Source organism: Melanotaenia boesemani, chromosome 1, assembly GCF_017639745.1.
Source record: "Melanotaenia boesemani isolate fMelBoe1 chromosome 1, fMelBoe1.pri, whole genome shotgun sequence".
Classification (NCBI taxonomy): domain Eukaryota; kingdom Metazoa; phylum Chordata; class Actinopteri; order Atheriniformes; family Melanotaeniidae; genus Melanotaenia; species Melanotaenia boesemani.
In genome coordinates, this window is record NC_055682.1 from 2,876,839 (window position 1) to 2,903,765 (window position 26,927).

At 41.5% G+C, this 26,927-nt stretch overlaps 1 protein-coding gene across 1 annotated transcript in view; it reads right to left on the bottom strand.

Moving 5' to 3' along the window:
* LOC121643868 (multiple epidermal growth factor-like domains protein 10) overlaps positions 1–26,927 on the bottom strand; it is a 142,791-nt gene that overhangs the window by 55,823 nt on the left and 60,041 nt on the right. The window contains exons 3-5 of the mRNA XM_041991455.1: positions 9,165–9,411; positions 5,486–5,606; positions 2,173–2,309 (exon numbers count right to left, since the gene is read on the bottom strand). Of these exons, the coding sequence (XP_041847389.1) occupies positions 2,173–2,309; positions 5,486–5,606; positions 9,165–9,411 (505 nt within the window). The remainder of the gene's footprint in view (positions 1–2,172; positions 2,310–5,485; positions 5,607–9,164; positions 9,412–26,927) is intronic.

A 26,927-nucleotide genomic window follows, 5' to 3' on the forward strand; every position in this document is an offset into this window, starting at 1 on the left:
TGAAATAAATCTCCTTTCATGGGCTCATACAGAGCCACAAATTCATGCTGCATTTAGGTGCTGGTGGAACGCTGGGTCATCTGGACTTCATTCAGATTTAAGTGTGAATTTAGGGCTTCTGGATTTCAAATTTATATTCAAATGTAAATCTATCATCATTTGTGCAGTAAGAAAAGATTTTCCTGTACGGTGGAGGTCAAACCTGAAAACCAGATAATAAAACTTTATATTCCACTCCAATTAAAATCCAGATGACTCAGCTTTCCATCAGCATTTGAATGCAGCATGTATACTGGTTAACTGTGAGGGTGTGAAAGGAATCTCAAAACTCTACAATCTAATACAATCTAATCTGTGCACGTCAGGCCACACAAGCACACACGTGAAAGCACTGGTGTGCACGGGAGGATTTTTTAACATGAAAATGATTCCATCTGTAGTGTGTGTGTGTGTGTGTGTGTGTGTAAGGAGTGTGTCTGGACTCAAACACACATTTACAAGAACCCAGAGCTACTAAATAATTGTTTTACATGTTTGAAATGATTTAATACACATTTCTAAGTGTTAGGAGACTAATTTCACACCATAAACAAAAACAAGTATTTCTACAGGTGCAAAACTCATGTTTCCTTTTTCAATTTTCCCAAATAAACAAAACCTTATATTCAGGTTTCACTTTCACCACAGCTTGAATCACCTAAAAAAACAATGCTCCACCCACATTAAGACCTGAATGATGTCCCACACTCTGTTTTCTCCACAGATGACATCTCGCACCATTATGAGGTCAACAAGCTACACATCAGACCCTGAGCTGTGCTCAAGGTCAGAGCCGGCCGAGTCGCCGTGCGGGTCATAATGAGCGCGACTGATCTGAGCAGAAGAGAAAGAGTCCTGGTCCGAGTCCCGGTGGACGTTTTTCTCCCTGCGACATTTAGAAATAGACAAATCACTCAATTAAAATGGCTCGGCGTGGACTTCTGTTGGCGTCACAATTAAATCATGCAGACTTCCTCAGGACTCTTATCTGGGATAATTCCATTAGAACGTGGCCGGAGTGGAAGAGAACTCATTTTAGGAATTATTCCATGTAGGCTAATTCACCTGTCGGGATCCTGAATGGATGGAGGTAATTTAGCTCAAATGAGAGTAGTGATGGAGAGGAGGGAGGGCGGGGTGGAGGAAGAAGAAAGAAAGGAGTGAAAGGCAGAATGGATGATGAGTAGAATTCAGCCTTCCCCAGCAGATCGAGTGGGAGATGATGGAGGTAATAAACAAACAAAAAAACTTTAAATGGCTCTTGTTTAAAACCTGACATGGAGAGGAGAGTATTAGAAATATTTTAACTGTTGCTGTTTAAAGAGAAAACTGCTGCTAAACCTGTTAATGTGTTTAGTGCAGGGGTCTGCAGCCTTTCCAATCCAAAGAGCCATTTTTCCCTCAGCCAGCTAAATAAAACTCCTTTAGAGACGCAGATGTTACCAGACTTGCAAAAAGAGGATAGACAGACTTTCTTCTATATTATATAGATATCTGTGAAAAATTATGTAAATAAAAAACACCATAGTTTCCAACATAATAACAATAAAAAAAAGATAAAGAAAATATAGAAATATATTACTGGTACTTTTAGTGTCATGATGTTGTGGAAATTTAATGCAACGAGTCCATGAAAAAACTGAAAAATTGCTAAAAACCTGCAGTTGTTCTTATATCTATATTTAAAAACATTAGTTATTTGTTTAGCATGTTTAGCCGTGTATTAAGAGCACTGTGGAAGGTCCAGAGCCGCAGGTTGAACACCCCTGATTTAGTGTTTGTAAACTAAAATTTACTGCATTTTCTTCACAGAGCAGTAGGCCTGCTTTTAGAGTAAATGGACATTTAGTGCGTAACAGTGCAATTAATATAAAAACAAATATCTACTAGGTTTACTTGAAATAAAATTTATGGCTTCTTGGGCATCAGGTCACATCTTCGCAGTAAACTGGGGTTCACAAACTTTTAAGGAAACACGTGAACACAACCTGCAGCTGTGTTAGAATCTCAGGGAAAATGCTTATTGCTCATTGAAATGTTCATTTGTTTCCACTGTTAAAGCATCAAACTACATCCTCGTAACTGAACCGATGGCTTGAACTATACATCACCAATCACACGTTCAGAGTGTACCTCTCTCCGATGTAACCCGCCGTGCACTCACACTGACCACTGATGTGGTCGCACAGGCCTCCGTTGCGACACGTGCACTCCTGCGAGCAGTTGATGCCGAACCATCCGAAAGGACATGGCTGGGCGCACACTGGACCCTGGAGGGGAGGGGATAATATATCATCACATAATCCATAGACAAATCTTGTTTTTAGAACCACCTGTAAACTAACAGAATGTCATTGCTTCGACTTGAATAAAGACTGTAGTAGAATTTATGTAAAGTAGAATTTAAGCTAGTATCAGCGATACTGATCCGATATCAAGTAAAATTCAAGCTAGTATCAGTGATACTGATCTGATATCAAGTAAAATTCAAGCTAGTATCAGTGATACTGATCCGATATCAAGTAAAATTCAAGCTAGTATCAGTGATACTGATCCGATATCAAGTAAAATTCAAGCTAGTATCAGTGATACTGATCTGATATCAAGTAAAATTCAAGCTAGTATCAGTGATACTGATCCGATATCAAGTAAAATTCAAGCTAGTATCAGTGATACTGATCCGATATCAAGTAAAATTCAAGCTAGTATCAGTGATACTGATCCGATATCAAGCAAAATTTAAGCTAGTATCAGTGATACCGATCCGATATCAAGTAAAGTTCAAGCTAGTATCAGTGATACTGATCTGATATCAAGTAAAGTTCAAGCTAGTATCAGTGATACTGATCTGATATCAAGTAAAGTTCAAGCTAGTATCAGTGATACTGATCTGATATCAAGTAAAGTTCAAGCTAGTATCAGTGATACTGATCTGATATCAAGTAAAGTTCAAGCTAGTATCAGTGATACCGATCAGATTTTGTAACTTTGTACAGAAACTTGATGTGTTTAGAAAATAACTTTCAAGAAGCCTTCCTCTATCCTGCTCTGGGTATAATCAGACATTACATAGATGCAACAACTTCTTCTTTTCCAGATGGGGGGATGCGACGATTTGTTGTGTCATCAACCGGTGAGGAGTGTGGACCAGAACGTCCGATGCAACGACTGAGTGGTTAATGTCTGATAGATGGGTCGTCCTCTACATGTACGGCTGGAAAAGTGTCAGAATCTTCAGAAATAAGGAGGATAAAGTGGTTTTTGGTGGATTTCCTTTTACCAAATTCAGCTTCTCTCACTGAGAAAATACAGAATTTAGATTTTTACTGTGGTACATGTAATATGTTTGTTGTTGAAGTTTTAATGCATTTAAAAGAGGTAACTGTATTCCAGTTAGTTATAAGTTACAGGTGCATGTAAGTAAACTAGTTAATTTCACTAAACTAACCCAAAAAGTGAAACACACAGATTCATAAGGGCAGTGGTTCAGTGGACGGGTGCGTGGAACTGGGAAAATGTAGGCGAGGAACTAATATCTTTAAACTCGGGCTCTTGGAAACGTTGCGGGGGATGTATATTCCTCCAGAGGGGGGGCATGTTAGAAAACGTCTGATAGCCACTGCATTAGAGACAGATAAACCAGGATTCATGCCTTCTGTTCTGGCTTCGTGTGTTTGGTTTTTGGCATGTTTTTGGTTTGATCCTGGTTATTTAGGTTATTTTTTCAGTGTTTTTTGGTTTCTGCTCATTAATTCACCTGGTCTGATTTGTTCATTCACCTCACCTGTGTCTCGTTAGTTCCTCAGTGTATTTAAGCCACTGGTTTCAGCTCCTCCGTTGCCAGGTCATTGTTTGCTCTTGCTTTCTGTTAGAGCTGTTAATGTAGTCTATGCCATGTCAGCGTTTTTGCCTCTGGAATTTTGTTATGTAAGTTAGTGTTTCTGTTAATAAAACCTTCTTACCTTCACCGGCCTCACCTGCCTACATTTGGGTCCTCACGTCCACGGCTCCTGACATATATTTTAAATTTTTATTTTTTCATGTTGATTATAACAAAGCTGATGAAAACACAAACTTTAACATGTTAGGAAATTATAATAAAACAAATTAAATAAAGGATTTAACACAGAAACTAGAGATGACTCCGTATGTAAAGATGTTTTTCATTTATTTAAATTGATTTACTGGAAAAGAACAACTTTCGGTGATATTCTAATTTATTGAGATTCACCTGCACACATTTACCCCAACTTACTAAAGTATTTATGAAAATCTATTTTAGAACATAAATAGTGTTGGAGGCATCTTTTTTGGTATGGATCCGTTAACATTCAGCATTTGAGCATCCAGAGACAAAACTGGGCAGAAAGGATGCAGCTGCAGACAAAATGATGGCCCATTATAATCAGTTTAACCATAGAAATGTTTTAAGGATTCTTTTTAATAAAGAAATATTTGTACATATTTATAACAAAAAAACATAATAAAATATCTTAAATCCTAAATATTGATAAATCAAAGCATAATTGATATTGATATAGATATTTATTTGACGTAATTAAATGTCTTATGATGCAGCCTAGAAAAAAAATTAAACTAGAAAATAGAAAACTATTTTTACAAGATAGACGTCACTTTTTAAACAAACAAAAAGTCTGAATGGCTTTTAAAGGTCAAGAACAGTCTGATTAAATCTGGATATTGAGCTGTTAGTCATCTTCCAGACGGTAAATGCATCAGTTTGTCTCGTTCTTAGTCCTGCAGCCTTGAACGTAACACTCAGTAATGCATGCATCCGGCCATGGACATCCCATCAAAGCTGTGTCGGAGCCCGGTGCCCGGAGCTCAGTCCTCGGTGCCCGGAGCTCGATGCTCTGTGTGCTCGGTGCCCGGAGCGCAGTGACCGGAGCCAGCAGTTGCTGCATTCATTTAATGGTAAATGGTCTGTACTTATAGTTCTTTTATCCAAAGCGCTTTACATGTACGTCACATTCACCCATTCACACACACATTCACACACTGATGGTGGAAGCTGCCATGCAAGGCGCTCAACCACGACCCATCAGTAGCAATTAGGGGTTTGGTGTCTTGCTCAGAAACACCTCCACATGAGCTCAACTGGGCTGGAATTGAACTGGCAACCCTTGGGCTACAGGACGACTACTCTACCCACTGAGCCATGCATCATTTAATGTAAATGAACATGGTTGTTGTTGTTGATAATAATATGTGTAGCCTCATAGATGGTAATTAAAGCCTCTAAATTAAAGCTGCAGGGATGCGCGGCCACCTCCTCTACAGTCACCTTCATGCTCCATCATGTGTCTGCAGGTTCATTTTAAAGGACAAACAACTCTGCATTGGTGTGGGAAATGTGAATCTCCTGCCTTGGGATGTCAAATTAGCTTGATGCTACATGTGGTTGTGCATGTGCTGCGGGTCGTACCATCCATCCAGCAGGGCAGGAGCATTCTCCGGTCACATGATGGCACGTTCCTCCGTTCTGACAGGGGCAGCGCTGCTCGCACAGGGAGCCATGTTTACCTGGAGGACAAGGCTCCTCACAGCTGCAGAGAGACAGAGGATGGTTACTTCACTTTTTCATTTAACTGCTTCACTAGAAAGCAATATGTTCTCTAAATGTAGGGGACATTAAGATGCCTTTTATTAAAATGGGAACAGAAAAAAAGCTCTTTAAAAGCTGGAAAAGACAAGTTACAGCTGAAAATAAAGAGCTGCCTAAATTATTAAAAGAGACTGAATTATCTGTGGAATCTGAAGTCCAGAGTTTTTATATTTAATAAAAGGAGAAAATGTGTCTTTGGAGTGGAACATTATGAAATCATTTATTTTCTTATTTAAAGTGAAATAGGTCCTGAAAGTGTGAGAGAACTGCAGATAACGGTTATATTTACATGTGGAAATAAAACTGTTCTGAGAGGAACCAGCATTGTCCCAGTTTCTGGGTCAACAGCACCATCACACCTGACAAGGAAGGTAAGGTGGGATCTATTCTCATGTGGTTCAAAGATTTAAAGGGGAAATAAGATATTCAACCAAAACATTTCTTTTAACATCTACAGTTTAGGAGTTTAAAGCTGCACTATGTTACTTTCTGGCCTCTGGTTGGCTTTGTACATTAACAGAGCAGACTGAAATTCTACCAGATCTGGGAATTTAAGTAGGCAGGAGTTTTTTATTTGATAAGGTGACAAGTCAACACAAATGAACACAGGATGAGGAGATTTGATAAGTTATACTAACATATGGAAGAGAAAAACAAAACAAAAGGGGAGCAAGTAAGCACATGATTGAGAGAAGGTGAAAGAAAATTATGCATATAATAAACAGCACACACACATACAGTCCTTAGGATGGCAAAAACTTTCCAGTGTGCTTGTGTCCCGCACCAGGCGAGCATTCGAGAAGGGGCAACTGCCTCAGAAACCCACCCAGCCCCCTGCTCCCTCCCTGCTCTATCTGTTGTTTCTGGACCCTTTTGGTGGCATAATGACATCTATTATGTGCATTTCTGGAGCCATCACTATCCAGCAGCGCCCAGAGGCTGAGAAACCACTCCACAACTGTTTCTTTCAGGATGCCTGCGTGACGTCACTTTACACAACATGTCACACGTTAGCAAGTGGATATCAACACAACAGCCATTTTGAATGCGCACCGTGAATGATTCAGTAAAATAAGGATCAGAGGAGGTTAGTTGTGAGAAACTTCCTGTTTAGCAGTGAATGATTTTCTACCAGCTTTTAGACATCACCACCAACCCTGAAGCTAGCTGCTGTTGAGTAAAATGAAGGGAGCTAACCCTGAAGCTAGCTGCTGTTGAGTAAAATGAAGGGAGCTAACCCTGAAGCTAGCTGCTGTTGGGTAAAGTGAAGGGAGCTAACCAAGCTAGCTGCTGTTGGGTAAAGTGAAGGGAGCTAACCAAGCTAGCTGCTGTTGGGTAAAGTGAAGGGAGCTAACCAAGCTAGCTGCTGTTGGGCAAAGTGAAGGGAGCTAACCCTGAAGCTAGCTGCTATTGGGTAAAGTGAAGGGAGCTAACCAAGCTAGCTGCTGTTGGGTAAAGTGAAGGGAGCTAACCAAGCTAGCTGCTGTTGGGTAAAGTGAAGGGAGCTAACCCTGAAGCTAGCTGCTACTGGGTAAAGTGAAGGGAGCTAACCCTGAAGCTAGCTGCTATTGGGTAAAGTGAAGGGAGCTAACCCTGAAGCTAGCTGCTGTTGGGTAAAGTGAAGGGAGCTAACCCTGAAGCTAGCTGCTGTTGGGTAAAGTGAAGGGAGCTAACCCTGAAGCTAGCTGCTGTTGGGTAAAGTGAAGGGAGCTAACCAAGCTAGCTGCTGTTGGGCAAAGTGAAGGGAGCTAACCCTGAAGCTAGCTGCTATTGGGTAAAGTGAAGGGAGCTAACCAAGCTAGCTGCTGTTGGGTAAAGTGAAGGGAGCTAACCAAGCTAGCTGCTGTTGGGTAAAGTGAAGGGAGCTAACCCTGAAGCTAGCTGCTATTGGGTAAAGTGAAGGGAGCTAACCCTGAAGCTAGCTGCTATTGGGTAAAGTGAAGGGAGCTAACCAAGCTAGCTGCTGTTGGGTAAAGTGAAGGGAGCTAACTAAGCTAGCTGCTGTTGGGTAAAGTGAAGGGAGCTAACCCTGAAGCTAGCTGCTATTGGGTAAAGTGAAGGGAGCTAACCCTGAAGCTAGCTGCTATTGGGTAAAGTGAAGGGAGCTAACCCTGAAGCTAGCTGCTGTTGGGTAAAGTGAAGGGAGCTAACCCTGAAGCTAGCTGCTAGCCGCACTAAGCAGAGTTGCTTGATGCAGCTAGTTAGGTTCAATCCCGGCATCTCTCTGACCCACTTTCTCATCTACTTACTGTACAAAGACACTACAGCTCACAGAATGTTAAAAATAAAGCAAACAAAATAAAAAAAATGCTTGTGTGTTACAGCATTCATAGTTTCTTCTTTAAAAAGGCTCCTATACATATAAAACATTATATGTGCTCATATCACCCCATACGCACGGACAAACCTGAATTTACCCCTGATCAAAGGGTGAACTATTCTGTCACAGGACGCATCCTCACTACTTTGAATTAACTATAGAAGAAAATCCGACGAAAACCCAGCATCCTGCCAGCACTAAAAAGTCCCATTTATAAGCAAAACTGTGAGGTTCACAAAATCCTAAAAACCCTTTGTGCGCTCGTAAACTAATCATGCACCAATTCATGCATGTGTATTTAATGATCTATATGCGTAGAAGCTTTACAGAACACAAACTTGAGATTTGTGCAGTTGAAGGAATATTTTGTATGTAAAATACATTTTCTGTGAATAATTGTCTTATTGTGCATTTAAACCATAGACTATAGAAAAGATGGATGGAGCCTCCGTGACGTCACCCATAGGTTTCTGAAGAGCTGAACTGAAGCTCACTGGGCGGTTCCCACTATCGCCATCTTGGTAGTGTCACGCGTGTCGTTAGTCCTGGAAAATCCAAAAATGGGCAGAGGTGGAGTTGAAAGGGAGACTGTGAAGGTGGGGGTGGATGATTGACACCCATCAAACTCTGAGCTGCCTGTAGCTAAGAGCTAACTGAGCTAACCCCGAGCAACTGTAGCTAACCAGCTGACAGATTTAGGTGGGCTAAAGCTAAGGCGCACTGTTGGCCGGCTAAAAACCGCATTCTCCCATCTTTCCGTGGATATGGGATGCCTGTCAATCAAAAGGACACGCCCCTAATTATGCTGAATTTCAAGATTAAATAACATCCAAACGGATGGTTTAGAAAAAAAGAAGAAAAGAAAAAAAAAAAGAATGATATCTCAAGAAAATAAATGATTCCGTTTTCTTGAGAAAACGGGCCGTGTTATCTCAAGATTACGAGATAAATTATTTCCTTACGATGAGAAAACGGGGTTAATAATGTCCTTGCCACCCCTTATAAACACAGTTAACTCACAGAAACTCACGCGCACTAACGGACATGAACGCACCTCTGATTACAGCACAGAGGCTGCGCCCAGCCGTGATGCACTCAATCACACCGGTATCTACCAGCAGCTGGGGCAGCTTGAAACACATGATCTAAATAAAATCTGCAGGTTTAGTTGCTACTCACAAGACTCCGGTGTATCCAGGTGCACAGAGGCACTCCCCAGTCTGATGGTGGCAGGTGGCGCCGTTGAAGCACTGGCATTCCTGCAGGCAGTCTTTCCCGTAGAAGCTGCGGTCGCAGTGTTCCTCGCAGCGCCAGCCCTGGAAGCCGTCGGTGCAGACGCAGGCCCCGGTTATCGGGTTGCATTTAGCCCCGTTGTGGCACTGACAGCGGTTGCTGCAGTGGGGGCCCCAGAAGTCGCTTTCACAGCCTGAGCAGAGGAAACAGGAAGTGTGAGCGATGTTTAAGTCTGAGACGGATCCATGACAGAGGTTGGTTTAACAGAGCGTTTGGCGGGAGGTGGTGAAGTATTAGCAAGGACAGGTGAGAAATATGCAGTCACAGCAAAACTCCTGCCAACTTCAGGCAGGAAGAAAAATCTTCAACCAGAGGGCAAGAAAAAAACAAAAAACAAAAACATTATTAACAAGTACTGGATTTTATTTTAGGTTCAGATTGTTTTTGTCATTTTTGGGGGATTTTTTTTTATTTAAACTTTAATAGATTTTAAAATAAAATTAGATTTTTAATTAGTTTGGTTTGTTTTTTGTCATTTTTATCTTTTAAAAAGTTGCAATTTTGATCAAATCTTTTGAATAAATCCTGTTATTTGTTTTTTATTTACGTTTGATTCTTTTCTTAATAAAGAGTCAAGATTTGTTCCAAAATAGTAAATATGAATATTTTTTTTATCTTTGTTGCTGGTTATTGTAAATGAATTAAAGACAAAGAAGCTTTACTTATTTTTAATTTAATTTAATATTTCTTAAAAGTTGAAAGAAAATCAAAAACATGTTGATTTTGTATTTTACACACACACACACACACACACACACACACACACACACACACACACACACACATATATGAGTGTGTGTGTGTGTGTGTATATATATATATATATATATATATATATATTCATATAAACATACATCCTCCATGTGTGTGTATTTTAGTATCTTCAACTTTAGTTTTTCTTTCTGTTGTTATTGGAATACTATTTATTTTATTTTTATCAAAACTAACAGAATTGTTTCTTTATTAGGTTAGAAAAAGAATAAAAATCTATCTATCTATCTATCTATCTATCTATCTATCTATCTATCTATCTATCTATCTATCTATCTATCTATCTATCTATCTAGGAAGGAAGAAAAGAAGAAGAGAAGAAGAAGATCTTGGGGGAAATTTTTGCAGTAAACAGAGAAACCAAATTATCAGCATCTTCAGACAAACAGACTCAGACTCCCGCAGGGTGAGCTGGCTGCTTCCTGTTGGCTCACCACACATAAAATGTGTAATAATTCAGTTTTTCTGCCATCTACAAACATTTGAGTTAATAAAAAATATGTTGCAAGTATGTGAAACAAACAAAACCAAAACAAAACAAAATTTTTTTATTTTTATTAAGCCAGTTTCATACAAGTTTGTCTGGTGACTGAATAATAAATATTATTTTTTATTATTATTATTATTATTAATAATAATAATAATAAAATTCTGTAGACTATGAATTGATTCCCTGTCATGAATGTTGCGGTAGAAACTGAATGAAAAACCGATCCAAAGACTTTAACCTGAACACAAATCTATACACTGATAAAACACATCAAACCTTCAGTAACCTCTTAACCACCTCACAAGTTGCCATGGTTACGCGATTAATATTTTTTCCCTCCATAATGAAGTGAGACGTCAATAACAGAATTCCTAGAACAGACAAATAGTAGAAGGATTGATTTACAGATGGATTTATGATCACAAAGTACCACGTTTGGTCACCTGCACAGATGTGACCTGTGCGTGCACCTCCCCCACCTCCCTAACTGAAGCAGACAGTGACATGTAGAAAAACATCAGTCAACACTGTGCAGCAACAACGCATCAGCTGTTTGAGATCCTCCTGCCACAGAACCTGCAGCAGGAAAACATCTGGTTACACACTGGCCGTCCACTTCATCCGCTCCACCCACTGTACACACAAATATCTAACCAACCAATCACATGGCAGCAACATGTAGGCTGCATTTATAGATGATCGTCATCAGAAAAAACAGCTTTCCTGATATTACCCGGAACACAGATTCTAGCTCAACTGTGCAAGGTTCAGGGGCCGTATGTAGCTGAAATAATTAAAAAATAAATAAATGTGATGATTATTTGTTGTTATGAACATTAACTAAACTTGTTATGTTTTCTATTGTCAAGTTGCTATTATTCAGTATAGCCAAACCATTTCTTTCTTTATTACTGCTACCAAAGTTCCTAGTCACCTGTAGCAGTTTGGGGGCTTTTATTAACGATGCTCCACAGTCTCATGTTTGATGTTTTTGAAGCTTCGTGGCAAAAGCTGAAAAACTAGACGGGAGACAGGGGGAGACTGTGCTGCTGTCTGGGTCTTAACTGCGCCTCTCATGCCATCTTCAGAATAAATGTGCAGATTCTGATCCCGGTGTGACGTCACTGTCTGTCAGCTACCATTCAAAAGCTGCTGCATAAGCACTGGTTCCAACCAAAGTCTGCAGAACAGCATCTTTGAACACACAACACGTCCAGCCTTGAAGCAGATGGGCTCCAGCAGCAGAAGACACACCGGGTGCCTCCTGCCAGCTAAGAACAGGAAACTGAGGCTTCAATTCACACACACTCACCAACACTGGACAATAGAAGATGGAGAAACGTTGCTGGTCTGATGAGTCTCCATTTCAGCTCCACATTCAGATGCTCGGCTCAGAATCTGCTGGAAACATCATGAAAACATGGATCCATCCTGCCTTGGATCAACGCTTCAGGCTGCTGCTGGTGTAATGGTGGGGGGAGGTTTTCTTGGCCCACTTTGGGCCCCTTAGTACCAACGTGGCCTGGTTTAACCAGCACAGCCTACCTGAGTATTGTTGCTGACCATGTCCATCCCTTTATGACCACAGTGGAGCATCTTCTGATGCTACTTCCAGCAGGATAAAGCACCATGTCACAAAGCTCAGATCATCTCCACCTGCTTTCTAGAACATGACGATGAGTTCACTGGACTCCAACGGCCTCCACAGCCACCAGATCTCAGTCCAGTAGAGCAGCTTTGGGATGTGGTGGAACGGGAGATTCTCATCATGGATGCAGCCGACAAACCTGCAGCAACTGTGTGATGCTGTCATGTCGATATGGAGAAAATTATCAAGATGCTGAAGAGGACAAAATGTTGCAACACAATACAGCTGTGTCTTTGAAGCATGATGAGTTTGCAATCATGTTTTAATGGGTTGCTTCCTGATGGCCAGGTCTGATCCTACAGCAGACTGGAGGAGAGAATAAATGTGACCGCCATGCTATGAATATTGTAGCAGAAGCTAAACAGTGAGCTGCATTATCGCACAAAATCCTTGATTGTTTGACTTTTTCTTGCCTAGAAATGATGAGTTGGTTAAGGAGACGGTCACCTCTTCCTGAGATGTAGAACTGGATATTTAAATTTACACTGTACACATCAGTATGCTCCAAGCAGAATGCCTTGTCCCCTCCACAGCTCCAGCATACAAGCACACCTCTGCATTTATAGCATCCCTCTGCAGCAAACTTTGCAGAAATAAGTGGTGGCATCTAAAACAAACTCCAACAGGCAGCTTTAGTGAATCTGCTTTTCAGTTACCAAACCGGAAACTTACACATCACAGATCCACCCTGCAGAAGTGAGACTGATGCAGGATTCAGACTTTTTTTTTTGTCCTTTAGGGAAAGACTCTTTGTTTTCTCCTTGCTATGCCAAAGTTTGCAGCGACAGATGGAATCTCTGAGCTGCTGGAGAGAGATCAGGGACTCTGCAGGAAGCATCCAGAAGGATTTCTCTTCTAAATCTGATCACAGCGTGAAGAACAAGTGAAAACAAACTAGTTTGCTTGAAGCCTCAACAATGGATGTACCTGAATGTAACTCAGAATAAGGTTAGTAATGCAAATATTTGCCCTCATTTATCATTAAGTGATGCAGCAACAGTTCAGAAGGAAACAAAACCTGCTGCAGTGGTGACATGCTCTTCAAACAGCCTGAGAATTCAATGTAATATTTATATTCTGTAGATTGCTGCATCAGAAAAAGTTGGGATATATTAAAAAGGCAACTTGAATGAAATGAAATAATTCTAATACAGAGCATCCTAGATCTTTGCTGGAAGAAAAATGGAGCAAAGGGAGGATCTAGACCATTGTCAGGTCCAAAAGCCGAGTTCTGTGATGGTACGGGGATGTATAAGGGTTCTGTGATGGTACAGTGTAAGATCAAGGTTCTGTGATGGTACGGGGTTGGATTAGGGTCCTGTGATGGTACCGGGTAGGATCAGGGTTCTATGATGGTACAGGGTAGGATCAGGGTTCTGTGGTGGTACAGTGTAAGATCAAGGTTCTGTGATGGTACAGGGTTGGATTAGGGTCCTGTGATGGTACGGGGTAAGATCAGGGTTCTATGATGGTACGGGGTTGGATTAGGGTCCTGTGATGGTACGGGGTAAGATCAGGGTTCTATGATGGTATGGGGTAAGATCAGGGTCCTGTGATGGTCCTGTGATGGTTCTGTGATGGTAAGGGGTAGGATCAGGGTCCTGTGATAGTACAGTGTAAGATCAGGGTTCTGTGATGGTACGGGGTTGGATTAGGGTCCTGTGATGGTACGGGGTAAGATCAGGATTTTATGATGGTACAGGGTAGGATCAGGGTCCTGTGGTGGTACCGGGTAGGATCAGGGTTCTATGATGGTACAGGGTAGGATCAGGGTTCTGTGATGGTACGGGGTTGGATCAGGGTTTTATGATGGTACGGCGTAGGATCATGGTTCTGTGATGGTACGGGGTAGGATCAGGGTTCTGTGATGGTTCTATGATGGTACGGGGTAGGATTAGGGTTCTATGATGGTACAGGGTAGGATCAGGGTTCTGTGATGGTACGTGGTAGGATCAGGGTTCTATGATGGTACGGCGTAGGATCATGGTTCTGTGATGGTACGGGGTAGGATCAGGGTTCTGTGATGGTTCTATGATGGTACGGGGTAGGATCAGGGTTCTGTGATGGTACGGGTTAGGATCATGGTTCTGTGATGGTACGGGGTAGGATCAGGGTTCTGTGATGGTTCTGTGATGGTACGGGGTAGGATCATGGTTCTGTGATGGTACGGGGTAGGATCAGGGTTCTGTGATGGTTCTATGATGGTACGGGGTAGGATCAGGGTTCTGTGGTGGTACCGGGTAGGATCAGGGTTCTATGATGGTACAGGGTAGGATCAGGGTTCTGTGGTGGTACCGGGTAGGATCAGGGTTCTGTGGTGGTACCGGGTAGGATCAGGGTTCTGTGGTGGTACGGGGTAGGATCAGGGTTCTATGATGGTACGGGGTAGGATCATGGTTCTGTGATGGTACGGGGTAGGATCAGGGTTTTGTGATGGTTCTGTGATGGTACAGGGTAGGATCAGGGTTCTAGATCACTTTCTTTTCAGGGACATCCATGCAGTTTTCAACAAGACGATGAAGACCCACATTCTGCTATATTCCTGCATGTCTGATGACACACAGCTTTACATCGCCGTGTCTCCTGATGACCTGGAGCCAGTTAATGTCCTTTTAAACTGTCTTTTATATATAAAGTCATGGATGGCAGAGAACTTCTTACAGCTCAATCAGGACAAAGCTGAAGTTTTAATTATTGGTCCTCAAGACAAGAGAGAGATAATTTCACCAAAACTACATAATTTTAATCCCTCTCAGTGTGTGAGAAATCTGGGTGTTCTTTTCGACTCTGAGCTTGATTTTATTCCACACATCAGAAATGTCACAAAGACAGGATTTTATCATCTTAAAAACATTGCCAGAGTCCGCCCATTTGTCTCTCTTGCCAGCACGGAGGTGCTGATGCATGCTTTTATTTTTAGTAGATTAGATTATTGTAATGCCCTGCTCTCTGGTCTTCCCAAAAAGTCCCTTTCGAACCTACAGCTACTTCAGAACTCGGCAGCACGAGTTCTGACGAGGACCAGAGGACAGGAACACATTATACCAGTTTTAAAATCGCTGCATTGGCTCCCCGTGTGTTTCAGGATTGATTTTAAGGTTCTTTTAGTAGTTTATAAATGTCTTAATGGTCTTGGGCCCCTCTTATTTATCCGACTTGCTTTTAGGTTATGAACCCTCGCGGACCCTGAGGTCCTCTGGTAGCGGTCTCTTAGTTGTTCCAAGGTTGAGGACCAAGACATACGGTGAGGCCTCTTTCTGTTGTTTCTGTTTCTGTTCTGTGGAACAGTCTGCCAGAGAAGCTCAGGGCTGCAGAGATTGTTAATGTTTTTAAAAAGAGGCTTAAGACCTACCCTTCTAGCTTAGCTTTTAACTAAATTTTATTTGATCTTAAGCTTTTCTTTTTTATTTTATATCTTATTTTATTTTCATTTCATTTTACTCCGTTATATTTATTTTATTTATTTATTTATTTACTTACTCTTAGCTTATTGTTTCTTAAGGTTATTTAATATTTATTTTTACTCCAGTGTTTTCGTCATGGGGATCCTCCACGCCGGCGGCTCTGCCTGCTCAGTTTGGGGGTTGTTGCTGTGGTGATCGCCCGTGTCTGGGTGGCTGGGGCCCTGCACTGCAGCCTTATGGCTGTGGTGTGGGCCCCGGTCTGTCCTGATCGGGGTGGTTGTTGTGATGGTGGCCTCTGTAGGACATGGGTGGACTGGTTCCTAGTGTGGATGGATCCCCATGATATTGTTTCCTCACAGCAACATCAAGCCAGATGGTTGTCACTTTTAGTGTTTTATACTACTTTTAGAACAGAGAAAGAAATGAAGGAGTCATGTGCCGAATGGGGGGGGGTATCTGCTTTGTGTGTATACATGCATGTGCGTGCGTGCGTGCAACTGTAACTTTTTTTTTCTCTCTTTTTCTGTTATGTAGTTTCCTTTTGTTTTAATATGCATAAATAGATTTTTCATTTAAAACACTTTGTGTTGCCCCAGCATGAAAAGTGCATTATAAATAAAGTTTGATTGATTGATTGAGTTGAAGAGGAGGGTACTGGTTCTTGACGGTCCTGACTTGAAACTACACAAACCCGAACGGTTGAACACCTGAAGACGAGTTTTTGGGAAGAATGGGACAAAACAGCTGAAACTCTTCATGCTGTATGCCCACTGTCAGAACATCTTTTAGGCGTCAGGAGAAGGGAAGGGCTGAATACATCCTGGATGGAAGATAAATAGGAAGCCTGGTGTGAGGAATTCTGTGAATGGATGAATAACAAGCATATAAATCAGTCTGCAGAATCAGGCCAGGCTAAAAAGGTGCCTTACCAATGCCATGTAAAACTAATAGAACAAATGAGTGTATTTTATAAGGACTTCATGTTAAAAGACAAAGCCTGAAAACATCTGTGTAACCAGCTGGAGGATGTAGAAGTAGTTAGCCATCCTCTGCTTTGTTCCCCAGATGCAGGTGGTGGTTTTACAGATGTTACTGTGTTAAATGTTTCATTAGAGCTGTGGTGGACAGAGCTATGAGCAGACAAAGCATAAATCAGATTCACATCGCCCTCTCTGTCATTTTTCTCTCTTCCTCCCGTCTCCGCCTTCTGTCTCAAAGCAGGGAGTTCTCCTCATTTCCCTTAACTAGCGAGCCGGCATCGTCCAATCCTTTATCCTCTCACAGCCTCAATTATTCAGCAGCAAAGAGTCCAAATCAAGTGACTAATGACTTTGATCAAGAGTAGCTTGCTGGCACTAAGAAGAACTTTCTGCACTAAATTAAGAGCTGCATAATATACATTGGACAAGGCTAACTCCTGGAGGAATATTTCTAGGTTTGTCTACAGCTCACCTGCCAATAAGAAACCTGGAGCGTCCTCAAGAGGTTTCCTTTCATTTCTAAATGAGAAACACACCTAGACAAGATTCCCAGAACCAGCATGTGGCCCGTCGGCCTCATCAGCTGCTACTGAGTGCTGGTTTTACTGAGAGTGAAGGAGAAGGTCATCACCCTCATTTCTGCCGTTCAACACACACTCTGATCACTTCTGAGACGACATCACTGCTTTACTTTTTGAGACTTTTACATGTCAAACGCAGAAAGCGATGAACTTAAGTCTCACCTGAGCGTCGCTTTGAGTGGGTTCACTGTGCCTGGACGCCTCTGAGGTGATGTCTTCTTACTGATACCGGAGACAAAAACAACCACGTCCAGTCTCTCCAGTTACCCTTTAATTTGACTTTAATTCATTTAAACCTTTAATTCATTACACCCTTAAATCTGTTATACATATGTATCATCATTATCATCATTATCATCATTATCATTATTATTATATCAATATATAAAATTTTTATATTATACATATTAAGTTATTTAAATTATTGAAAAATACATCAAATTAAACAAATGAAATAAAATTAAAAATTAATTTTTTTACATTTACATAAATTTTTATAATAATTAAATACATCTTGTTATATATGAAATATGTAGTAAAATATACAAAAAATAAAATATGTAAATAAATAGAATGTATCATAAATAATTTATTTTGTTTTGTTTATTCATTATTAATTAATTTTTTTTAATTTTCTACCCATTATACGTGTCTTGGGTCGGGCATGAAAGTCTGCTTTTCGTTCTAGTGATGGAGAATTGTTTTTCATTTCAGGAAACTGACTAAATACGAGGCTTAATGATAACAGCGGCGCACAGAAAAGCATTCCCAGAATTATTTTCAGTCTTGTGTCATGAATCTTAAACATACAGAAAGTACTCAGATTTGTATGTCTACGTATTGGGTACAGATCATAAATGGCTTATTTACACCGACGGACATGAATTTCTATTATTTCTAAGAACCTGACTTCGTATGATTTTAACAAGAGGCTCTTCAGAAAGCCTAAACACCACAGAGGAAAACAAAAGGGGCTACAGAATTTATTGTTAATTAAGACAACGGATAACGGAAGAGACGCAGTTAAAATGGATAATGACACCAGCAGGACGAACTCCAGACAAATAAGTGACAGAAAGATGAAATGGACTCCAGAATGAGTCGAAGCTGCATGATGCACAGCTTCTCCTAAAGACTGACACATGTTTCAATCCAGCTAATGTAAATCAGAGCTCATATTGAGTCAGGGTGTTCATCTTTTCTACAAATCTTTTGAGAAGAAGAGAGATTGAGGCAGGAAATCAGGAAGAAGAAGCGGCTGGAACGATCTGAAGTTAAAACCTGTCCGATGTGACAGGCTGTGGGTTTGAGGTGTCGTCAGCTCTGAAGCAGAAGTCGCTGAAGGTGAAAGCTCACCATGAACTGTTTGGAAGTTGACTTCAGATCAGCACGCAGATGTCGTCTTTCATCTCTGACTTAACGTAAACCTGTGACTTCATAACAATGTGCTGGTCGTCGTTTAGCACGAAGTACAAAGAGCACAAAGAGTTATAATTGAGAAGAGGTGGATGTTGGGGATGAAATAAAGAAAATAAATGAGTTGTTTGAAAAGCAGACAGAGATCTGTTGGCTCAGCCTGCAACCCTCCAACACAAGAACCAAACTGGTCAAAATGTTTAAAAACCTTTTAATCAACTAAACTAGCAATCCGGTCTCACTGAAAGTCTTTAATAGACATTTATGTATCTAAAGGACTCACCATCTTCTTCATCAGGCCCACCTTCTAGTACCGGGTCGGACCTTTTTAACCCTGGTGTGATAGATGAAGCAGGTGGTGGAAACCTTCCTCAGAGGTTTTCTCCATATTTACATGACAGCATCACACAGTTGCTGCAGGTTTGTCGGCTGCATCCATGATGAGAATCTCCCGTTCCACCACATCCCAAAGCTGCTCTACTGGACTGAGATCTGGTGGCTGTGGAGGCCGTTGGAGTCCAGTGAACTCATGGTCATGTTCTAGAAAGCAGGTGGAGATGATCTGAGCTTTGTGACATGGTGCATTATCCTGCTGGAAGTAGCATCAGAAGATGCTCCACTGTGGTCATAAAGGGATGGACATGGTCAGCAACAATACTCAGGTAGGCTGTGCTGGTTAAACCAGGCCAGGCTGGTACTAAGGGGCCCAAAGTGGGCCAAGAAAATCTCCCCCCACCATTACACCAGCAGCAGCCTGAAGTGTTGATCCAAGGCAGGATGGATCCTATTCCAACAAACTTGATTTAAATTAAACCCGGGTGGCAGTAAAGCTGAGTTTGTCTCTGAAATGGACATGATTCTCTCTGACATTCCTGATGATGGCACACCACTAATCGTCATGGGAGACATGAACATTCACATTGGCAAACCCCAGCAACTGACTTTCTGGCTCTCATCTACTCTTTCAATCTCAAACTGGTTCAGACTCCTCCAACACACAAAGCTGGTAATACTCTTGACTTGGTGCTGACCAGAAACTGCTCCACAGCCAACCTGTCCGTCACCCCGCTGCATCTCTAAGACCACTTCCTGGTTAAATTCTGTCTTCCTTCCTCATGTCACTCAAGCAGCTCCAAAAATGGTGTCCTACCTCAGAAACTTGAGATCCCTCAGACCTACACAGCTGTCTGATGAGGTTTACTCTACCCTCCCTTCCCACTCAGACTTCTCCTTACTGTCTGTTAATGAGGCTACAGAAACACTCTGCTCCTCTCTCGCCTCCTCTCTGGACAAACTCTGTCCTCTGGTGTCAAAACCAGCCAGACAAAACCCTCCCAGTCCACAGGGAGCTCTAAGGGATCACAGAGCCAGACTCAGGGCTGCAAAAAGAAAGTGGCACAAATCAAAAGAGAACACTGACTTGTCTGAGTACCAGCAAAAACTTGAAACTTTCACATCCAGCCTAAAGGCGGCCAAGATAACCTTTTATCAGAACAAGATCCACAATGCTCCCAACACACGACATGTTCATGGCGTTTAACTCTCTTCTATCTCCACCACCTGCTCAGCCTTCCACTGTGCTGACTGCAGAAATGTTTGCTTCCTACTTCACTGAAAAGGTTGCTACCATCAGTAACCAATTCACTGAGCCTGACCAACTCAGTCTTACCAAACCAGCTACTGGTGCCTCACTCTGCTCCTTCCCCTCTCTAAATGAGGACCAAGTCTCTAAACTTCTAGTTAACTCAAAACCCACGACCTGTCTCTTGATCCTGTTCCCTCTGACATCCTGCAGAGCATTTTACCTACAATCAAAACTGCAGAAACCCATATAATCACCTCCTCTCTTAAATCCGGTGTCTTTCCTTCTGCCTTCAAACAAGCTCGGGTTACCCCACTGCTGAAGAAACCCACACTCAACCCAGCCCAGGTTGAAAACTACCGGCCGGTCTCACTGCTTCCATTCATGTCTAAACTACTAGAACGTGTCGTCTTCAGTCAGGTCTCACAGTTCCTACAAGACAACAACCTGTTAGATCCATATCAGTCTGGCTATAGGCAAGGTCGCTCTACTGAAACTGCTCTCCTGTCAGTTACTGATTCCCTACAGGTTGCCAGATCCACTGGTCAATCCTCAGTCCTTATACTGCTGGACCTGTCTGCTGCCTTTGACACGGTCAACCATCATATACTGTATACTCCACACTCTGAGCTTGGCATTTCAGGATCTGTCTTCTCGTGGTTTATGTCCTACCTCATAGGAAGATCCTTCAAAGTATCTTGGCGAAGGGGCGTGTTCAGATCACATGGGCTGACAACAGGGGTGCCTCAGGGCTCGGTGCTTGGCCCTCTTCTCTTTTCACTATACACCTCCTCACTCTGTGCAGTCATTAGCTCTCATGGTTTCTCCTACCACTGCTATGCAGATGACAATCAGCTTTTCCTTTCTTTCCTACATGACAACACAACCGTCTCAATGTGAATATCAGCATGTTGCTGATATCTCCGCATGGATGAAGGATCGCCACCTTCAGCTAAATCTGTCCAAGACCGAGCTTATTGTCTTTCCAGCCAGTCCTTCTCTACCGCCACAGATAAGTGTTCAGCTTGACTCCATCACGCTTGTGCCTACATCTTCTACCAGGAATCTTGGTGTCATGGTAGACAACTAGATGACCTTTAAGGACTATGTTTCCTCGGTTGCTCGGTCTTGCCGATTTGCTCTCTACAACATCAGGAGGATCAGACCCTACCTGACTGAACACCTGGCCCAGCTCCTGGTCCAGGGTCTGGTTATTTCACGCATTGACTACTGCAACTCCTTACTGGCTGGCCTGCCTGCATGCTCAGTTAAACCTCTGCAGATGATCCAGAACACAGCAGCCCAAAAGAGCTCATGTCATTCCACCGCTAATCTTCACTGGCTTCCAGTTGCAGCACGCATCAAATTCAAAGCTCTGCTTCTGGCTTACAAAACAATAACCCAAACGGCTCCGGTCTACCTCCACTCCTTAATCCAGAGCTACACTCCCTCTCCACAGTCACGCTCTGCCAGCGAAAAACGCCTAGTGCTCCCACCACAAGGTGGCGCCACATCAGTAGCTAGACTCTTCTACTCTGTTGTTCCCCGGTGGTGGAACGATCTACCAAACTCCATCCGATCCGCAGAGTCCTTATCCACTTCAATCAAGCTAAAGACTCAGTTGTTTAAGGAGCATTTCCACACTTAACTTAATTCTTCTACTCGGAATGAGTTAGAAAGATTTGTCCAGCTCTTTGGCTCAACCAAGTACTTAATAAGCTGTGTGCACTTATGTCCAAGATGATGTTCAATGAAGTCATGATCTTGTATTTAAACAAAGGACTTAAAAAAAAAAAAAAAAAAAAAAAAGCACTGCCTCCAGCACTACGTTACAGCACCTGGTCCAACTGGACTCACAGCAGTCTGACTACCACTAAATTATGACGTCCCATCTTGTTTGAATTCTTGCTTGTGTTGTTCTTACTCTCAGATGTAAGCCGCTTTGGTTAAAAGCGTCTGCTAAATGACTGTAGAATAGAATAGAATAGAATAGAATAGAATAGAATGGATCCAACTGCTTGTTAGTTCTGCACAATGACCCATTAATTAGACTCAGGTGTGTTGAAGGAGTAAGCATCTAAAACCTGCACGATCGTGGCCCTCCGTGACTGGAGTTGCCCATCCCTGGCCTGACCATGTTTGTGTGACTATACATTGAGTTTTTTCCAAGTGATTGGCTGATTAAATAGCAGTTGAACAGGTGGAGCTGATAAAATGACTAACTAGTGTTTTTAAGATTTCAAAGTAAACTTAGTCTCCTGTTCAGTTTTATTCTTCCTATCTGAAGTCTTTGCTTTGTCCTAAGAAGACTTGATGTGAACACAGAGATAAGCTGACCCCCAACATTCATCACATAAACTATGTTTCCTATTTACATGCAGAAACTGCTGGAAGTACCACAGATACATAAGAGCAGGACGACATGCTGAGTTTGAGTTTCACTTACAGTCTAGTTTCATGCAGTTCATCATTTTCTTGATGACTCGGAAATCTTTAATAGCTTTCAAGCTCACAGAGTCCAAGTAGAAAATCTCGTCTTGTGTTCTGCAGCTGTTTACTTCTGTGTGGTGACATTTCTTTATTTACATAACAGGAACTTCAAGCCACACCTGCAGATCCTCAGACACAGTCGTTTTTTTATGATATAATGTGGTTGGCAGGCAGAGGAAGTCATAGCTTGTGGTGAAATGAATTTTCCAACAATATTAAAATGTGAATTTCATGATAGCTTGGGCAGCAATGTGAACATTTTACAAAGTTATTGGTCCTATTTTAACATTGTATTGCATTATACAGGCCTGTAAAGTGCTATAGGTACTGTCTGCACACTTTGCACGGCTGATGGATGTCATCATTAAGTCGTCTGCTGCACCTACTTTAGATGCACTTCTCTCTTGTCTCTGCAGCCGCAAAGAGCTGAAAGGTTTCAAATGAAAAATTTGCAGTTTTTCATTACACAGGCAAAACTTATGCAAATGCAATAATCATTCATTAGTTATGATCAAGTTGAAGTCAAGTGGTGGAGTCACTATTTTTACTGAAATGAACAAAAATAATAAGTAATATGCACTTCTGTGCTATAAAATTCAGATTGTTGAGTAGAAATCTGTCTCTAAATATGAATTTCTCAAGGAGATCCGACCGAATCTGGCTCTCCAGCATCCTTCTGCACATTCATTCCTGAAGCATGTAGTACTGCATAGTACAGCTGAAAAAGCTGTGTTTGGACCCCAAGGAGCAGAGTGTTCTTTTGTTTTTGTTTTTTTCACGGATGTTGTTGAAGTTCAGACCACACACCCTCCATGACCCCCAGCTTTCTTGTCACACCTCAACTCTGTCACCCTGCAGCTCAGTCATGGACCTTAATACAACCTCATCTCCCTCCACATTAGAACATACCGACATCTCCTCTGCCTCCACCTCTGGGGGACAGGTAAAGTAATCCTACCAGTGGGTAACGTAGTCCTAGGAATGAGTAAAGTAATCCTAAAGTAGTCTTAGGAATGAGTAAAGTAATCCTAAAGTAGTCTTAGGAATGAGTAAAGTAATCCTAAAGTAGTCTTAGGAATGAGTAAAGTAGTCCTAGGAATGAGTAAAGTAATCCTACCAGTGGGTAACGTAGTCCTAGGAATGAGTAAAGTAATCCTAAAGTAGTCCTAGGAATGAGTAAAGTAATCCTAAAGTAGTCTTAGGAATGAGTAAAGTAATCCTAAAGTAGTCTTAGGAATGAGTAAAGTAGTCCTAGGAATGAGTAAAGTAATCCTAAAGTAGTCTTAGGAATGAGTAAAGTAGTCCTAGGAATGAGTAAAGTAATCCTACCAGTGGGTAACGTAGTCCTAGGAATGAGTAAAGTAATCCTAAAGTAGTCTTAGGAATGAGTAAAGTAGGCCTAGGAATGAGTAAAGTAATCCTAAAGTAGTCTTAGGAATGAGTAAAGTAGTCCTAGGAATGAGTAAAGTAATCCTGGGAATGAGTAAAGTAGTACTAAGAATGAGTAAAGTAGTACTAAGAATGAGTAAAGTAGTCTTAGGAATGAGTAAAGTAGTCTTAGGAATGAGTAAAGTAATCCTAGGAATGAGTAAAGTAATCCTGGGAATGAGTAAAGTAATCCTGGGAATGAGTAAAGTAATCCTGGGAATGAGTAAAGTAGTACTAAGAATGAGTAAAGTAGTCTTAGGAATGAGTAAAGTAGTCTTAGGAATGAGTAAAGTAATCCTAGGAATGAGTAAAGTAATCCTGGGAATGAGTAAAGTAGTCATAGGAATGAGTAAAGTAATCCTAGGAATGAGTAAAGTAATCCTGGGAATGAGTAAAGTAATCCTGGGAATGAGTAAAGTAGTACTAAGAATGAGTAAAGTAGTCTTAGGAATGAGTAAAGTAGTCTTAGGAATGAGTAAAGCAGTCCTAGGAATGAGTAAAGTAATCCTAGGAATGAGTAAAGTAGTCATAGGAATGAGTAAAGTAATCCTAGGAATGAGTCTTCTATCAGTCTGTGGTGGAGAGTTCAACCTGCTCTGCAGCATCTGTTGGGCAGCAGGACCAGAACCATTCTGCTCTGGAGACCAAGCTGGAGCCAAATGTCCAGAGAAGAAAGCCGTACAAGCTGCTGAGCATGATTCTTCACCTCCTCTGCACAGCACAGTGAGGAAACATCAGTGTGTTCAGTCAGAGGCTTCTTCAGCCATTATCTAGAACAAGATCATGAATCCAACATGCTGCAGGGCTCGACACATCTGTCTGAAGATGAAAACAGTCTCAGGAAAGATTTTAGCTTCGGTGCGACTTTCTTTAGTTTTGCAGCTGATTGACCGACCGTCAGCACAGACATAAACACAGCTCAACGTTCGCTCAAACAAACTGCAGTTTAAATTTACGGTTTGATGACGGAGATGCAGGCTGAGTGGATGATGGACGAGCTGTTGGGTGCGTCGGGAACGAGCTGGGAATTCCCTGCCAATAAGCGAGGCAGAGGAATGAGTCCTGAGTGGCTAAACCAGCGAGCGGCAGCAGCACTCATTCGTCTTGGCTCGGCCCGCTGATCTCGGCTTTGTTAAAGAACACCTGCAGACATGAAGGACGGGATGGAGGGAAACAGCAGGCAGCCTGTAGCTTTGCATGCATGTATACAGTTTATTCTCACACCTTTAAGACGAAATAAACTATCCATTAATCATTTGGTCCGATCCCATTAAACCACAGGGGGAATATTTAAGAAGCTTGTTTTGTCTCCAGCACAAAGACGTTCATTAAAAATCCCAGAAAGCAGCATTTTAGTGAAATTTTCTGGCCTTTGCTTTTATTCTATACAAGTTATTTGTTAATTTCAAGTCCTCTTTATCCCTGTGCTGCTTCTTTGGTCCATCTATTGCCATTATCAGCGCCCACTTCATGCTCTGCACATCTTTTACTGTTTGTTCCCTTATTCCGACTTTAAATGGGGCCTGATAATACAATATATGTCTTTCATGTCCTTCCTGTATCATTATTTTTCTTTTCGGTAATGCTCTGCGTGGTTACAAAAGCACAGTGACATCATCTCAGTATCACTAATGTACTCTGCACATGTTAAAATGTTCAAATCACCCAAGTATAGCAAATTTTGTCATAATTTTTTATCAGTCTCCTCATTAATAAGAAGATGCTTGGGTTGTAGAGTTGGGAGAAGATTAAAGATGCTGAGGGAAAATGATTTTGTCCCATTTTTGGTCCAAGTCTCCCGCTGTGTTTGTCTCCAGCTGGAAAAAGCTTTGTGTGTTCATTTAACAGCAGGACTCCCAGACATGTTCTGTTTACTACGCTGTTACAAAACCAGGTTTAGGCAAATATAAATACAGAGAAAGACGGGAATCATCACAGTAAACTCACGTTTGCTTTTATTACTACAGTTAATAATGCTTTTAATAGAGATGGTATTTTCTCTGCTATTTTATTGTATTATTACGTTGTAATGTACTTTATCACGATTATCTGTACATGTGCTCTGTTTTCTATATGTCATTTATTCTTTGTGTGTCTCAGGAACTGCAGATGAAAACTAGCTCAGATCTGGGACAAGAGCAGAATTCCCTGTGATTTTTAAGTTAACTTACAAACACACAAAAAAGCTGGTATTTTGTAAAAATGTAAATAGAACCAAAATTCAATGATTTCCAAATCTCATCAACTCATATTTTATTCCCAGTAGAAGATAAACAACACGTCAGATGATGAAACTAAGACGTTTCACCATGTGATGAAAATATGAGCTGATAGTGAATCTGATGCAGCAACACGTCTGGAAAAAGTTGGAACAGGAGCAACAAAAGGCTGGAAAAGTACCTGGTACAAACCAGAAACACCTGGAGGACAACAGCTCAGTAACATGACTGGTATAAAAGGAGCATTTCAGAGAGGAAGAGTCTCTCAGATGGAAAGATGGACGGAAGGTTCACCAATCTGAGACAAACTGGATCTAAAACTGGAACAATTTCTGAAAAATTCTCCTCAGAAGATCCACCATCTACAGTGTAGAATATCATCAGAAGATTCAGAGAATCAGGAGGAATCTCTGTATGTCTAGGACAGAAGGTTGGATGCTGGTGATCTTCTGCATTAAAAGCAGACATGATTCTATACTGGAAACCACTGCATGGACTCAGGAAGACTTCCAGAAACCACTGTCTGTTCACCCTGAAACCCACAAATGCAGGTTAAAGCTCCATCATGCAGAGAAGAAGCCAGATGTGAACAGGATCCAGAACCAGCACCGTCTTCTCTGGACCAAAGCTCATTTAAAAC